The sequence below is a fragment of the Protopterus annectens genome, chromosome 6.part0 (genome assembly GCF_019279795.1).
Source record: "Protopterus annectens isolate FY-2018-M chromosome 6.part0, PAN1.0, whole genome shotgun sequence".
Taxonomy (NCBI): Eukaryota; Metazoa; Chordata; order Ceratodontiformes; family Protopteridae; genus Protopterus; species Protopterus annectens.
In genome coordinates this window covers 831,775,080-831,791,758 of record NC_056737.1, presented here as the reverse complement: position 1 = coordinate 831,791,758, position 16,679 = coordinate 831,775,080, and the positions used below count along the sequence as shown (strand labels likewise).

Here is a 16,679-nt window from a genome sequence, read left to right as displayed (position 1 = left end):
ATACCAGAAAATGGGGAAGAAACATTTATGAATCAAATAGGGATGGACAGCAACAACAAAGGTGTAAGAAATTTACAAGGGACTGATGTATTGAGTGACTCTGACTATATACTTAACATACCTGGCTATGTACTAAATGACTGTGAGACAGCTGTACTGAATCTAGGTCTTAAGTTTGTCCGTACGGTAATGCCGAGGCTACATATGATTAAAAGGGACATTTTCTGCTTGGTAAGAAAGTTACATTTTAAAAAAAAACTTTTTTCAATATAATAAGAGTTGTTTCGATGCTGAGCAATGTTTGGATGAATTTTGTGACTCTGATTTGAGTTTCTACTCCTGTGTTTCGGATGTTGATGATTACAATGTATGTAATGCATATTATAAGCTTGACACAAGTAGGGTGCCATTTAAGACATAATTTATACCACTGTTCAGTCATGAAGGAGTACAGCAGCTTTCTGCGATGTTAAATTTTGCCATAGAGTCAATTTTTAATGAATTTAAGAAAAACAAGAAAGTGAGATATAATTTAACCAAATTAGAATGGCAAGCTTTGAAGAATTTAAGTGATATCAGGAAAATAATTTTTAAGCCTGCCGATAAAGGAAATAAAGTGGTTGTTACATTATGAACATTATTTGAAAATGTGTTATGAACATCTGGACAACACTGAGACGTATAGTAAAGCTCATGTGGAACAATACAGGAAAGCAGTTAAGGAATATCAAGAGCTATTAATAAAAGGGCATAGGTTAGGTTAGGTTACTTTTCAGAGGAAGATGTGAATAAGAAATTTAATAGAGAAGGATGTGAAATGGCTAGTTTCTGTTCTCTCCTGAAAGTTGCTGTTGTTTGTCTTTCGGCTTTTCTCAGTTAGGGGCGCCACAGCGGAACTCCAGTCCGCTAATGATTGGCAGTTAGTTTTTATGGTGTCGAGTTGCCAGCCCAATGCCCAACCTTCAATGAAGGCACGCCCATTCAACACATGTCTTTCGAACGCCCACTCTACCGCAGGGAGAACATGCAGACTCCACACAGAAGGCACTCCCAACCCAAGCCGAGAATCGAATGGGAGAACCTCTTGCTGTGAGGCAAAAACACTACTGCTGCACCACTGCGGAAGTATTACACAAGCATATAAGTAACCCCCCAGGCAGACCAACAGTATCTGCATGCAACTATTTTTTTCAATAAGATAGGTGTTATTTTGCATAATTATTTGTTAGATGTGGTAAAAAAACAACCATCATATATTCAAGACACATTTGATTTTTTGAATAAAATAAGTAAGATGCAGTGGCAGACAAATATGATTTGGTTAGTAATTGATGTAAAAGTTTATATACTAGTATCAAACATAATGATGGCATAGAGGCTCTTGAATTTGCATTAGGAAACAGCCCGGTGGCAATGTATATAACAGAGCTGGTAGATTTTTGTTTGAGAAATAGCTTTTTTCAATTTAATGGCGCACTGTATCATCAATACCAGGGTACAGCCATAGGAACAGCTATTGCCCCTGTGTATGCTAACATTATAATGGGCCTGTTTGAATATGAATATAAATGTGTGTGTGTGTGTGTGTGTGTGTGTGTGTGTGTGTGTTTAAAAAAAAAACATGTTAAGATGTATTTCAGATGCATAGATGATCTTTTTGTTTGCCCTGGGGATATGATAATGTTATGTTGTTCACTGAACAATTACAAAAAATAGGTCTGGTTTACAATTTGATGCACCATCATATGGACAACAAGTAACATTTTTAGATGTACATCTTGAGGGAAGAACAAATAAAGGTATAAAAACCAGAGTGTATAGAAAACTGCAGGATAGTAACCATTTCCTTCACTGAGCCAGCTTTCATCCTTCACATCTTATGAAGTCATTGCTATATGGTGAATTGATGGGGGTTAAAAGAATATGTAATGATGAGGGTGTTTTGGAGGAAGAATTTAAAAAACAGTACAAATGTTTATAAAGAGGGGATATGGTGAAGGAATGGTAAACGATTCTTTGTATAAGGTAAAGAAAGAATTTTGGAAACATTAGGTATAACTATGGGAATAATATAAAAGACAAAGATCATGAACAGCAAAAAATATGTATAGTTGCCACTTATGACCCTTTGAGTGAACAGATTAGTAGTGTGATAAGACAACATTGGAATTTTCTCTTTAAATTCAAAGAATTCACATATTTATGTAGGTCCCCTATGTTTTCATTTCAGAGGGGTAGAACTATCAAGAACTGGTTAGTACATAGTAAATTTGTAAGTCCAAATGTTAGGATATGTAAATTACCTATACAAAGGGGAACATTCCCCTGTGGATAGTGTGTAGCGTGCGAATATAGTTCGTACTTTGATCACATAAATGGACATAGATTTAATGTGATGGATAGGTTTTATTGCAACACAGAATCCATAATTTCTGCCTTAAAATGTCTGTGTGATAAGTTTTACATCGGGAAAAGAAAGAGGGCTTTCAAATTACATTTTGCAGGAGCATGTTAGAGATATAAAGAATAAGAAATTTGAAAACCCTCTTGCATAACATTTTTTTACAGTGTCATGGTGGTAACCCTGTGGGTTTGCAGGGTACGGTTTTAGAAAAAGTTAGAAAAAAATGAAATGGTAAATGTTAAGAAAACATTTCTGTATAAGGAAGCACTTTTTATTTTAAAGTGTGAAACCTTGTTCCCAGATGGGATTAATGTTGAATGGAGTTGGAAGGTTTTAATATGAGAAAATATTGCTTAAATGTGTAATTGATTGAGGATTATTAATTTAATAGTGTTTTATATAACTTGTGGCAGTGTGTGGAATTTTTTACTCCATTGAAGGTACTGATATGCCAAGGCATTAGAGATATTGTAGAGAAGTGAATAAATCTTTCCCATTTTGGACACTGGTTGGTCATATTTTTATTTCATCTGCTTCTGCGTGTTGTTGTTGGTAATATTTTTGTTTCATCTGCTTCTGCGTGTTGTTGTTGGTAATTGGGAATGCAACTAGTTGGCAGATTTAAAAAATTCCCTATGGAGTATTTTGTTAGAAATATTGTTGGCAGACGCAATTACTTTAACTAAGGAAATTATTCTTTTGAGCTTGGATATAGGAACTGAATAGCTTAGGCATAGTAAGGCTTTATTGCGTTTAATGCTATTGGTTGCCAAAAAAAGCAATTAGTAGAAAATGGAAATCAAAGTCTAAATCAACCATAACTGAACTATTTAATGTTGTATAAGAGATATAATAATTGGAGCCATAGAAAAGGGAAGGAGCACATTACTTAGGAATACAGTTTGTGGGAACAATATGTGTTGAATAATGTTCAGAAGGAGGACTGAAATTTAAGGGAAGACATGTCTTGAGTTGTTGTTGTTGTGTCTTTCGACTTTTCCCGGTTAGGGGTCGCCACAGCAGAACTCCGGTCCGCTAATGATTGGCAGTAGATTTTTACATGCTGAGTTGCCGGCCCTGACGCACAACCTTCAACGAAGGTACGCCCATTCACGCATGTCTCCACACAGAAGACGCTCTAGTTGAGAATCGAACAGGACAACGTCTTACTGTGAGGCAACAACGCTACCGCAGCACCACCACTGCAGCAGGGAAGACATGTCTTGAGTAATTTGTATAATGTAGGAGTGAATGATTGTTAAAAAGGAAAAAAAAATATTTATGTGTAATATAAAAGTTTATTTCATATCCATCTCCATTTTCCATCAAGACCTCCATTCTTCCTCTGTGTTGACTAAAAAGGTTTAGAAGGCCATTTTAAGAGTGAATTTTCTACGCAAACTCTTATAAAGGAAAGTGTGCCTCCATGGGACCTTATTTTGCTCTCAAAAAAAAATGTACTATCCACCCTTTTGAATTGCCAGTTGATCTAAAATTTCTTGCTTGGGAAATGCTGCTTCTTGTCAACATTACTTAAGTAAGACAGATTTCTGAGATCCAAGCTCTCTGTTGCCACCTTTCTTATTTAGTATTCAGTAAAGACAGAGCATCTCTATGTACAAATCCATTCCTTATGGCAGTAGTAGCTTCAGAATCCAATATTAACTCGTCAGTCAGTATGCCCCCCCCCCCACTTGTTCAGACAAGGAGAATATGTTGTACATTGTTTGAATGTTCACAGCCATTTGAGGCTTCACTTGATAAGGGCCAAAGATTCAAGGAAAGGTGAATAATTGCTTTCTTTGCAACCAATAAACTGGGCCACAGAGTCACAGAAGTAATGCTGTCTAGGTGAATGGAAAACCATATTCCTTTTTCATTATACTTCCAGTAATGGGTTTTCCATACAAATCTAAATTTCAGTGCACCAGGTCGATGGCTACTCCATCCATTTATTTTCAGGCATTCTTCAGTAAAATGGTATTTGTTCGCCTGTGACATGGGCTTAACTGCATTCCTTTGAAAGGTACTATAAACCGGATCTAGCCTCCAAGTCTGGGTCTTCTTTGGCAACACCATTTTCCATGGTGTTCTGTCATGATGTCACCCAAAATGCTAGCTGGGTGACTCTGGCCTTTACTATGGAAGTATACAGACTTTGTAATGTAAGATACAAAAAGTTATGTACTTGCCATAAAGTTAGATCATCATTATCCATGTACATATACTTCACAAACCTGCCTTCCATCCCCCTTCCAAATTATCATCTTATAAATTTTCCATCTGGCAGACTTAGTAGAGCTCTTCCAATGCCTTACTAGAGTAAGTTTTCTCTTGCTGCTATTTGGGGGGGGGGCATATGGAGTAAGATGAGTGAGGCATTTTTGGTGTGCAGAGAGGAACTTGAGTTCTGGTAGAGATATCACTAGTTTTGTGAAGATTGTTGTGACTGGTCCTTCAGTATGGAAGTGTATGAACATATAATAAAGATTAAACATTATTGTAAATACATAATTTTAATTTCTTTATCATTATTACCATTGATACCATGTATACCATCTTCCATTAATTTATCTACAGTCCTGTTAAATGTGTTCAGAAAAATGATCATTAATGTCTTATAGTTAGTATCACTCAAAGTGATATCTCCAATTTTTCAGTATCATCTTATCTTTTTTGCCAGTAAACCGGACAGCACTCACAGAATTCCTCATATGAAAACATTCATTAAACACACATACTAAGCATTTATTTATTGTATTAAAGAACACACACACTAAGCATTTATTATGTTGAAGAGCCATCTTATAAAATGGGTAATTTATACCATCTCTTTGGAGTACTACATTCGCATCTATTCTATTCAAAAAGTAATTTGTCATGTAATTCAGTATCTCTCCTGCATACAAACATCTTTCAGACTTTGTCTTATCCCAAAAAATTGGTACCTCACAGATATTTACATAGAAATGGGATACATGCCTGGCTATTTTTGCGCAACTGCTTTGAGAATAAACGGTAAACCAAGAGTAGCAGCATCTCAACAGTTATGATGTAGGCAAAGTGCTGTATTTTTGGACCTCAAACTTGGCCTTGCTTCTCCTAGATTTACTGATATTACTCAATAAGTCAGGCCTGTTTTTAGGTTCATGCCTTATTAAATAAGCAATCCTGCACAAAAACGCTGTACAAGTATAGAAAGACCTTCTACTCTTAAAAAATAAATAAAGAAAAATATTCCTCTTTCTGACCCTCTGCTTTGATTTTTTAAAGGCCAGTGTTATGATTTTAATGCTCAATTGTTGAGAAGTATCAGTGGCATTAAGTGTTTTTACAGATATGTATGCAACGTATTTATTGGACTTCAGTAAGAACAACACATTGCTAGTTTATTGTGTGTAAATATTTTTGATGCTGAACCATTAATTATATATTGTAGATACAAGATGGTACAGTTTCAAACTCAATGTAAAAATGCAATGCATTATACAGTGTCATAAACTCAACCTACTTGAGTTACAAATTTTGCATTCTTTACAAATATTTACATTACAAGAGAAATCTGAGATGTCTCAGAAATGGTATGTCGTGCTCTAATAACAAAGGAGTGTCCATGTTCATTTCTTGTTACCAGGTTAGATAAAATCATGACATAGCTTATTTTAAAAAGTAAACAAGATGCCTTCTTTAGTACTTTTCATCCACTGGTGTTGTACTAGCACACTTGTTCGTACTAACATTTTGTTTACTAAAAAGTGTATTGTTGTCATGTTTAAATATCAAAATTATTCCAAATTTTGATCCTTCCTCTGACTTCTAAGATGGCTGCACATTGAGTAACAGCTTAATTCTCTCTCTCTCTCTCTCTCCCAGTGTGAAAACAGAAACTTAGCAGAGAAAGCCAGCAGATGTAGATTTCTGGGTAAATTTCAGTAACTGGCTAGTGAGTGCACTGCCTGGATGACAAGAAAAAAGAAATGCAGAGCACTTGAAGGACAGTCATCTAGAAAACTTGATGAAAAGAACTACTGCAGCTTTTCAGCAAAAAGCAATGCAAGCTCCAGACATGACTTCCAGTAACCTAGAGGAATGTATAAGGCAACTGCACACAGACCTGACTAAAATAAATGAAGCACTGGTGGAGTATATCAACTCAAACAATAAAAGGCTGGAAAAAATGGAAGAAGCTTCAAACAGCTATTCAGATAAGGTTATAAAGCTGCAAAACTCAAGAGGTTGAAATGAAGAAGAGGCTGGCTAATAGACTGCACAAGATGTTTCAAAAAGAATAGAATTAGAGAAAAGAACACATAGGAAAACCCTGAGATTTTCTGCTGTACCTGAGAAGCTGGAAGGAGGGGACTGTATTAATTTTATGAAAACACAAATAAGCAACTGGACTGGTATTCCACAACAGGAATTGTTAATTGAAAGGGCACATCATGTGTATGTTCCAATCTTAGCTTTGAGAAAACAACATAGACTTCTAATAGTAAAGATGCAGTCTTACCAGCACAAGGCGTTGATTCTGACAAAACTGTGGCAGAAGGACGAAGTACTAAAAGTACGAGATAGCAGAGTGTTTGTGGAGAATGACTACTCATTGTACACCAGGCAGAAGAGGAGTAAAAGTATTCCATTATTCAGGGAGTATTGAGAAACAGACATGAGATTCAAACTCCAGTACTCAGCTATTTTCAAAATATTTTTCACTGGAGGAACAAGATCATTTTTTGATGAAGTACATGCTAAGGAGGAAATACAAAAGTTTGTCCAACATAAAGTGAGCTATGAAACAGGAGATTCTGCTTCTTGTTCTTCTAGTAATAAAAACCACATAGAGACTGTGGCAATGAAACCTTTTCCAATGTTTCAATGGAAAGTGCTTGAGAGAGGGAAAAATGCAAGAGTTCACTAGAAGAATTGAGAGTATGTTCATTATGAAGCAGAGACTGGGTTTGGGAGATGTAAATAGAAAGCAATAGAACAAGAAAATCTGGAAATATTGGATGTTCTTCGGCTTTGTTAAACTTGTAGGAGACTCTAAAGCATATACCTACTTCATGTCATTTATGTTTAAAAAAATACACAGGAGAGGGGAAGAGGAGGGCGAAAGTTAACTGTAAGTGAATTTTTTTTTCTTAATAGTACTGTCTAAATAGTGCATAATTTTCTTTGCATGCTATGAAGTAAATTGTTTCAGTTATTTTTAAGTGTAATGGGGATACTAATATAAGTAGTTGCTTCTGTTATTTCTTTCTTTTCTTAATCCATTTCTCCTTGTTCAGTTTTAAGAAATGTATGCATTGCAATAAAAAAAAAACATCTGGTTAAGAGCTTGACAAAAGATAAAATCAGTATAATTTTTCCTCATTCTTGCATAGGGGAATGACTGGGTTAAGGCCATTAGCTTATTCTAGTAGCAAGTTTTAAGAGAAAGAAAGTAAATGAAAAAGAATATTGACTAGTATAAGGCTTTTTTTCTAGTAAACAGTTTTGTGTCTGGTTCTGATGTCAGTAGCAGAGAATCTGATAAAGAGAAATGGCTTGGAGAAAATGTTTTCTGAAAGCCTTCAAGTGTTTTCCCAGCTGACCGAGCTGTAAAGATAAGACAAGGCCAGACAGCGCTTAATAGAACCACAGGCTGTACCATGCATCTTAGCATGGATAACCTTTCTTTTAGGTTTTCTCAAGTGCTTGTGTGTGTGGGGGGGGGGGCGCCATCAGTTTGGAATATTTGTTCCTACTAATAGGGTAAAACTTCAATATTTGAAAATGTACATAGTTTTTTGTATTATTAAGTTAATAGGTGGGGTATTGGAGAGTGTGTTTGTATTTTGTTTGAGGGTTTTCAATAAAACAAAGAATTCTGTAAGATGTGACATAGTCTGAAATGGAGATGGCAAAAAACAACTGTATAAAAGATTAACCTGCCAAACAATGCATGTATGTAACACAAAAGCTGGAACTTTACATTTAACAAAAAAATTGTTGTACATAAAAGGTGGGAATAATAATTTTTCAAGAATATGATGCTTTCTGTAACATTTTTAAACATTAATGGTCTCTCAGGTAAATACAAAAAAAAACAGTGAACTATATTAAGAATGTAAAGTGCAAGTAACTGTGCTACAGGAGACACACTTGCAAAGAACTGAACATGTGAATTTGATAAAAAAAAAGTTTTCAGGATGGTTATTCAGTGGAATACCTGGGTATGAGAAAGAGAGGAGTACTTATATTAATTCCAAGAGGAGCTCCAATAGTGATAGAGGATAAAAAAGACAATAGTGGTAGATTTGTAGTGCTAAGGGGATACTGGCAAGGGAGGAGGATTACACTGGCATGTATTTATATTACACATCAAACTGCTGTAATGGAGCTTAAGAAAATTCTGGGAGAAATAATCAACTGTCAGCAAGGAATATTACTTATAGTTGGGGACTGGAACTTGATTTGCAGCAATGAAAATGTGTCTGGAGGGGCCCAGAAGGGAAAATATAACAAAAACATTTATGAAAATATTTGGCATGGAAGATGTGAATCCAGTATTAGGAGTTCAGATTGAATTTGCATAGTATTCCCCAAGATACAAAAACTGTGCTGGGTTAGACAGAATTTGCATTTCACAGGAGCATGTGCATTTAATTGAAAGTATTGATAAGTACCCAATACATATTTCAGGCCACGTGCCAATAAGTAAAATAAAAGTACAGGGCAATGAAATAAAAATGAGGCACTGATGCTTTCCCACCTGTCTCTTCAAAAGAGAGGAATTTAAGGAATGGGTAGTCAGAATTATGCAGGCACTATTAGATAAGATATAAATATCTTCTGAAAATATAGCTAGTGAGTGGGATAAAATTAAAGTGGGGTTTAAAAATAGGGTGGAAATAAAAGAAAAGGGAGATGTGTTTAAGAAGTAACCAAAGTTATTTAGAGGGACTAATAAATGTTAAAGTATTGCTAAAATAGGGGGGGGGGGTCTCACAGAAGAAGAAGAGGAGCAACTACAGAATGCTAAACAGAAAAAAGGGATTACCTCAATAGTATGTTAAAAAGGATTGGGAAGCCATATTGGATAAGCAGTTCACAAAGAAACAATAGGAAATATATGTATGCCTACCTAATATGCAACAAATTCTAGAGGATTTAAGGTTTTTGCTTGGAAATGTTTACATGTGTATTTTTGTGCCCCAGGTAGACTGCAGAGAATGTTTCCTCCTGTAGACAGAAAATGTTGGAGGGGTGAAGGGGAAGAAAGAAATAATTGGGAACATATTTTCTGGAATGTAATGAGTTGGCAGACTTTAAAGATTACTCTATCAGAGGTACTGGATGAGCAGATTGGTGTATTGATGGAAATTATTTTTCTGAGCTATGATACAGACTCTGAATTGGCTAGACATAGTAAGGCCTTGCTGAGTATAATTATGGTGGCTGCCAAAAAAGCAATTATTAGAAAATAGAAGTCAAAGTCTAAACTAACTGTACTAGAAGTAGTGAATATACTAGCAGAGATAAAACAACTGGAACTGGTATCTTTAGAAAAGGATAGGAGCAAATTGCATAGGAAAAAATGAGAATTGTGGGACCAGTACATACATGAGAGGAAAAAGGTTTAAAAGAAGGGATGATTTGAATGAGCTATGCAATGTTTGACTGACAATGATTGGGTAGGTTATAAGTGATATATAATGTTTGCAACTACAATTGTCAATATGGCTGATTTTCATTTATATACATGTATGATTGCCAATGTCATGAGTGATTAAGGTGTTTCTTTAAAAAAAAAAAAAAAAAAGTCGGCCTAATTCCCTTAAACTAAGTGACAACCGTATGAAACTTCAACCAAGCCACTCCAAACCCATATAACACTGAGGCCTACTCTGAGCTGTACACAAAAACACTGTACAGCCTCATTCATAGCTGCATAGAGGAGGCAGTACCTGTCCGAGTCAAACTTATGATTACTAGCAAAAATAAACCACCCTGTGGACCCCTAGCATAAGTAGGCTAGCTCCAAAGCCAAGAAGGAGTAGACAAAATACTGCAAGAAGACGCTCAGCAGTCTAAACAAAAAAATTACAGAGCTGGTCAAATCTAGCAAAACAAACTATGAGGCAAAGACAGCCTCCCAGGTAAAATATAACCATAGTGCTTTTTTTAATTATGTTCGTAACCTCAGGGAAAATGCTCAGCAATGTGCTGAGTTAATCGTGAATGGTAACACTTACACCCAGCCTGAGACTATAGCAAACCTGCTGACAGACAAGTTCATTTCAAACTTTTCACCCCTCTGTTACGTCCTACCACACCCAAAGAAATACCTGCAACCATCCCCCTACCAGTCATTATGAGGAAGCAGGTCCTTACTGTGCTCGCTAAAGCCAAAAACAGAACCTTCATGGGTCCTGACAACATTCCAGGATGCTTCTTAAATAGCTTAAAATAGAATCTATCAGGGCCACTAGAAAATGTGTTTAACCATAGCCTCTGGATAGGCTTTGTCGCAGAAGAATGGAAGACTGCAACAGTCATCTTTCAGCATAAGGGGAGCCCATCAGCTAACCCAGGGAACTACAGATCCATAATCTTGACCAGTCTTATCTGCAAGGCCATGGAGAGAATTATCATGGACCTCATCAATAACGACATAGAAACTCTCCAAACACTGGACCAGACCAATTTGGCTTTGACAAAGAGAGGTCTTGCCTGTTGAATTTGGTGAGCTACTTCGAGAAAGTCACCAGGACCATGGATGAGGTTAAAACAGTACACACCCCGTATCTAGACCTGGCCAAAGCTTTCTACACAATCCCTTACTCTGGGATCATAGATAAACTTACTGAGTTGCGCATAAACTCCTGCGTCTTCAAAAAAGGATAGCTAACTGGCTCATTGACAGGGGACATGTCTGGTTAGGTGAATCCAGTTCTGATAAGTAACCTGTTACTAATGGTGTCCCACAGACCTCCGTGTTAGGACCCCTCCTGTTTGGTATATACTTCTCTGAAGTGAAGGCCAATGTTGGGGGCGTCAGGGTAATAAGTTAATTGACAACTGTAAGCTGGGAGCAATCACTGAATCCCCAAACAATGTTGACATCCTACAAACAGGTCTAAAAATGACAAACGACTAGTGCCAAAACCATAATCATGCCCTTCAGTAAATCAGATATCCCTGCAAATTATAATATTGATAGCACACCCCTAAAAGTAGATCCAGTGGTGAGAGACCTGGGAACACAGTTAGTAACCTAAACTTTTACCACTGGGTAGCTATGGTAGTGAGGGCATACTTCTGTGTAGCTTAACTTGTAAGTAAAGGCATGGCATAAAGATCGAAGGAAGTTGTAGTGCTATTGTACTCATCCCTCATCAGGCCCATAATTGAGTACAGTGCTCCCTTATGCATGTACCTGACCAGGCATTTACACCAATTGGAGTGGCCCCACAGGTTCTCACTAAAATATACAGAGTAAGATGTGTGCAAACCTACTTAAGACCCTATCCCCTTTACTCCATCTCATTTCATTTATTGAGAGGGGACTTGTGCCTGACCTACAAGGTGTTCTCTGATCCAGCTCTGATGAAAATGTTACATATTCACAGGAAAATTATACAAGGGTTACCTGAACCTTATTTATGACTTTAACAGAGCTTGCTAGAGAGACAGATTTGTATATTCCAAAGGCTACCTCACATATGGAATAAACTTCCCATCTTTGTAAAACAAATCCCATCCCTCACTCTGTTCAAAAAGAATTTGGATAAATGGATGGGGAATTGAAAATTCACTCCCAGACTACTGACCATGTTCCTTATGGACAGAGGCAGTCTGTAAAATGACTCTGCTCCAACACCCAAAGACCCACTTCCCTAATACTGCCCCATCCCATATCTGGGGAATTAAGACATAATATTGTCATATCCTGGGTATTATTGGCTAGGCTTGTAAAGGCTGTTGTGACACTAGCCTAGTAATCGCCTTTGAACATCTCACATAAAAGTAATAAGACCTTCAACATATTCCAACAGTGTGCATTCAAAGAACACAACTGATTCACTTGTTTGGTAAATGAAAACACATGACTTCATGTGCATCTTATCCTCTTGTAAATGCTGCAATATGATTAACTGATAAAGCATTTGAGATTTTGTGTGCAGATATGTATGCTAATAGAAGTGATGTAGTTTTAAGGGTAACATGTTGCCCCTGGTGTCTGCATCGTCTGCTATTTTTGAATATTTAAGTGTTCTTTTTTAAATGTGGTATATTTCAGTCTTGTTAGTTGACAGAAGTATTAGGTGTACAAAGTGGTAGCCCCTACCTTATCTCTGATGCTTTTTTTTTTTTGTTGTTGCCAGAGTTAGGTTAGTGTTTGGTATCTCAGCTGCCAAACTACGTCAAAACCCTCGGGTGTATCCTTCATTTTTTGTTTTATGATGTACACTATCCATTTTTCCAAAATCAGGAGAATTTTGTTTACTTTGGTATTAATTTCCAGTTTTGGTTAGCTGCACAAAATTGCTTACAGATTTTAACATGTATGCTTTATAGTAAGTTGTAGCCCACTTTTAATTTGGTAACAAGTGCACATTAATGATGAGAGTCATAGAACTTGTCCTTTCACATAGTCCATGGCATACAAAGTGGCAGCTATCTTAACTGCAACTGTGAATGCTTTGTCTTTCAGCTTTTCCCGGTTAGGGGTCACCACAGCAGAACTCTGGTCCACTCATGATTGGCAGTGGATTTTTACAGTGCCGAGTTGCCAGACCGATGCCCAACTTTCAAAGAAGGGACGCCCATTCACGCTTCCTACCTGCATGTCTTTAGCATCACTCGACCGCGGGGAGGACATGCAGACTCCACACAGAAGGCGCTCCAGCTGAGAATCGAACAGGAGAACCTCTTGCTGTGAGGCGAAAATGCTAACCGCTGCACCACTGCGGCTTACAACTGTGAATGCTTTGTATGCAGTATAAATACGTTTAGAAAACATGATATTGTATAATATGGGCTTGAAGCACTTTGGACAGTTATACTTAATGTGTTGTGATGTAGCTTTATAAAGCAGAACCCTGGTTTTCTGTTAGTATTTCCCTAGTACATTAAGTGCACCATGTTTGCACACACTGCTAACCTTGTAGAATAGCTGTGCTGAACTCCACAGTTGTTCACAGCTTCTGTGTTGCATATTTTAGTTCTGCACAATTGATCTGCTGTACGGAAATTCATTACTGTTTTGCATTTCACAGCTGAGTCATACATTGTAGAATATTTTCATACTGCTTTTGTGTCATGCATATATCTATCTCCTGCAAGCAGTACAGAAGTATGACTTTCATGTGTAGTCGGTTATTACTGCTGTTTTATGGATGTGCAGTGCTGCCATACCACACATTGTATAGTAAAGCCCACCTACAGTTCAGTGATTCTCCCTTTTTCTTCAGGTGGTAATAGTCGTGCAACAGGCATGTTAATTCTTTATGGGACAACTGGTAAAGAGGAACAGCAGCAACTGAAACTCACTGCAACTGATGATTATAATGGCAACCGGAAGCTATCTGTCACTTGGTTATCAGCTATGCACAAGGTAATGTTCAGTAACTGGTAAAAGATGGTCTTTACTCTGGATAACAATGTAGTGGTATGCTGTTACAGCTGTCTATTGTTTACCATGGTGATGAGGTTTGTTAGCTGCATGTGGGTGACAAAGGTGTTACTGTATGCTTATTACAACCAGAAAAATGTGATTAGATGTACAGATTATGTTGGTAGGTATTGAGTTTATATATTTAGTCGCTTTCAGAGGACAGGAGAATGCTGCTGTTATACTTTTGGAATATGATTTGCCAGGCTGGATTGCCAGTTGCAGACCTGAACATCAATCGCAAGGACAAGACTCTGCATCTAAAAAGGTCCACTTGTATGAAAATAGTGGATAAGTCTTTTGCCTACTAAGGTATTAAAGTATCTGTATGGGGCTACCAAATTAAGGAGGAAAAAGTCAAAATTGGCTTATACTGCCAAAAACAATTAAAAAAAGCCAGTCAGTTGACTGTTCAGTTGACGAGTCGAAGGTTTTTCATATTTTTAACTGGTTTAGTTCCCCAGAGCCAGATGCCATTTTTTCAAGGGAGAGTATGGCTGCTTAGGAGACCAATTTAAGGAGCACTTTGGAAGTTGGTAAATGCAAATCTGATGACAATAATAAATAATAATAAAGAAAAGTAGATAAGGCAAAGTGCAAATTATAAAAACAGACAGTGGTAAAATATGAAACATTATGTAAAACTTGATTAGAGACATTGTGTGTCACAGTCCCCCCATCAAATAACAAAACATCAAAAGGGAGAACTTAAGGAATTTAAGGGAGAACTATACCATCAGAAGAAAGGTGTAGCGATGGGTGCCGCTTGTGCACCCACCTACACCAATTTAGTCTTGGCTAGATGGGAAGAAAAAAGAAGTTATGTCCTTACCATAACGTTCCATGTGGAGTGTTCATCTCGCCTTGGTTATTACACATGGGTTCGGAGCCGAACCTCGGCTCCGTGCCGGCCGACTGCAAGCTCTGCATCGAGAAGAAGCTCGAGGACATCTAATACCCACAATCCCCCTCTGCCTTTACCTCAGATCTAGTTTGCAAGCAAACCAGACACAAAGCACGCACACATGCCAACTATATACATAAAAATACATATATACAAACATACCCAGAGTATGATAGTAACAGTAATACTGCAACAGCAGAAGGAGAATACTCCAGACCAGGCACCAAATCGAACGTTCCTCCTAAGGGTGGGAAGGGTGGGAGTGTAATAACCAAGGCGAGATGAACACTCCACATGGAACGTTATGGTAAGGACATAACTTCTTTATGTGAGAGTGTTCAATCTCGCCTTTGTTCTTACACATGGGTAGCGTCCTAGCTCCATGATCCTGAGGAACTCAAGGGAGAACGTTCTTGAGCACAGTGGAACCAAAGGTTGCCCTATCCCTAGAAACCCTGTCCACTTTGTAATGAGATATAAATGTATGTGGTTTAGCCCAAGTAGCAGCCGCACAAATAGTGTCTAAAGGTAAGCGAGCTGCGTGAGCCAAAGATGTAGAAATTGATCTGGTAGAATGTCCTCTGGGTTTTGCTGATAATGTTTGATCAGAAGCTTCATAAACATAAATGATACAGTCAGTTAGCCACTTAGAAAGAGTTCGTTTCGTAACTGCAAGACCCTTTCTGCTGTCAGCAAAAGCTACAAATAGTTGATCAGATTTCCTGTGATCTTTTGTTCTATCCAAATAAAATCTGAGTTGTCTATGGACGTCTAGTTTGTGCAACATATACTCCAATTTATTAGAGTGGTTTTAAAGAAGGTGGGTAATTCGATGGACTGATTAATATTACTAGTAGAACAAACTTTGGGAAGAAAGGATGGATTAGTGCGTAGGGATACTCTGTCAGAATGAAAAATTAAATAAGGATGTTTGACCGAAAGGGTCTGAAGCTCAGACACCCGTCTAGCAGATGTAATAGCCACTAGAAATAATGTTTTCCATGACAAAAATTTCAAAGTGCAACTTGAAGCTGGTTCAAAAGGTGGTAACATCAATTTAGAGAGCAATAAGTTTAAATTCCACGGTGATGTCGGACTTCTGACTGGTGGTCTGATATGAAAGGAACCTTTTAAAAAGGCTTTACAAAGTCTGTGAGCCATAATAGGTGCACCACTTTCTTCTACATGATAGTTAGAAATGGCAGCTAACTGTACTCTTAAAGTAGCCGGGGAAGCTCCTTCATGAAATAATTCAGTCAAAAATTCTAAAACCTTATTCAACGGAGCTGAAACAGGGTCCAACTGATGTGACTCCGCCCAGAAGACAAAACGTTTCCACTTACTGGTGTAAGTCTTTGTAGTGGAAACTTTATGAGAAGCTACCAAAATATCTTGAACCGCCGATGTAAGGGGAATTGACCTGGCTAGAAAGGAAGCGGAGCAGCCAAGCTGCTAGATGGAGAGATTCTAGGGATGGGTGAGGAACTCCTGACGAGTGAGTCAGTAGATCTGGCTCTGGGTCCAGCATCCAAGGTCCCCGAATGCGGTGATGCAATAGAAAGGGAACCAAATTTGACGAGGCCAGAACGGAGCAATGAGAATAATAGTCCTCTGAAGGTTGTTTGCTTTCTGTAGAAACTTTGCAATCAGGGGAATGGAGGAAAAGCATATAGGAGACCCGGGGCCAATCGTGCACCAGCGTCCCTGGGGAC

The 16,679-nt window shown here is 37.7% G+C and overlaps 1 protein-coding gene across 2 annotated transcripts in view; it reads left to right on the top strand.

Annotated features, from left to right (window-relative positions):
* Positions 1–16,679, top strand: part of ZFYVE21 (zinc finger FYVE-type containing 21) — a 777,981-nt gene that overhangs the window by 462,125 nt on the left and 299,177 nt on the right. For both annotated transcript variants that reach the window (XM_044074506.1, XM_044074507.1), the window contains one exon: positions 13,864–14,006. In XM_044074506.1, the coding sequence (XP_043930441.1) occupies positions 13,864–14,006 (143 nt within the window). The remainder of the gene's footprint in view (positions 1–13,863; positions 14,007–16,679) is intronic.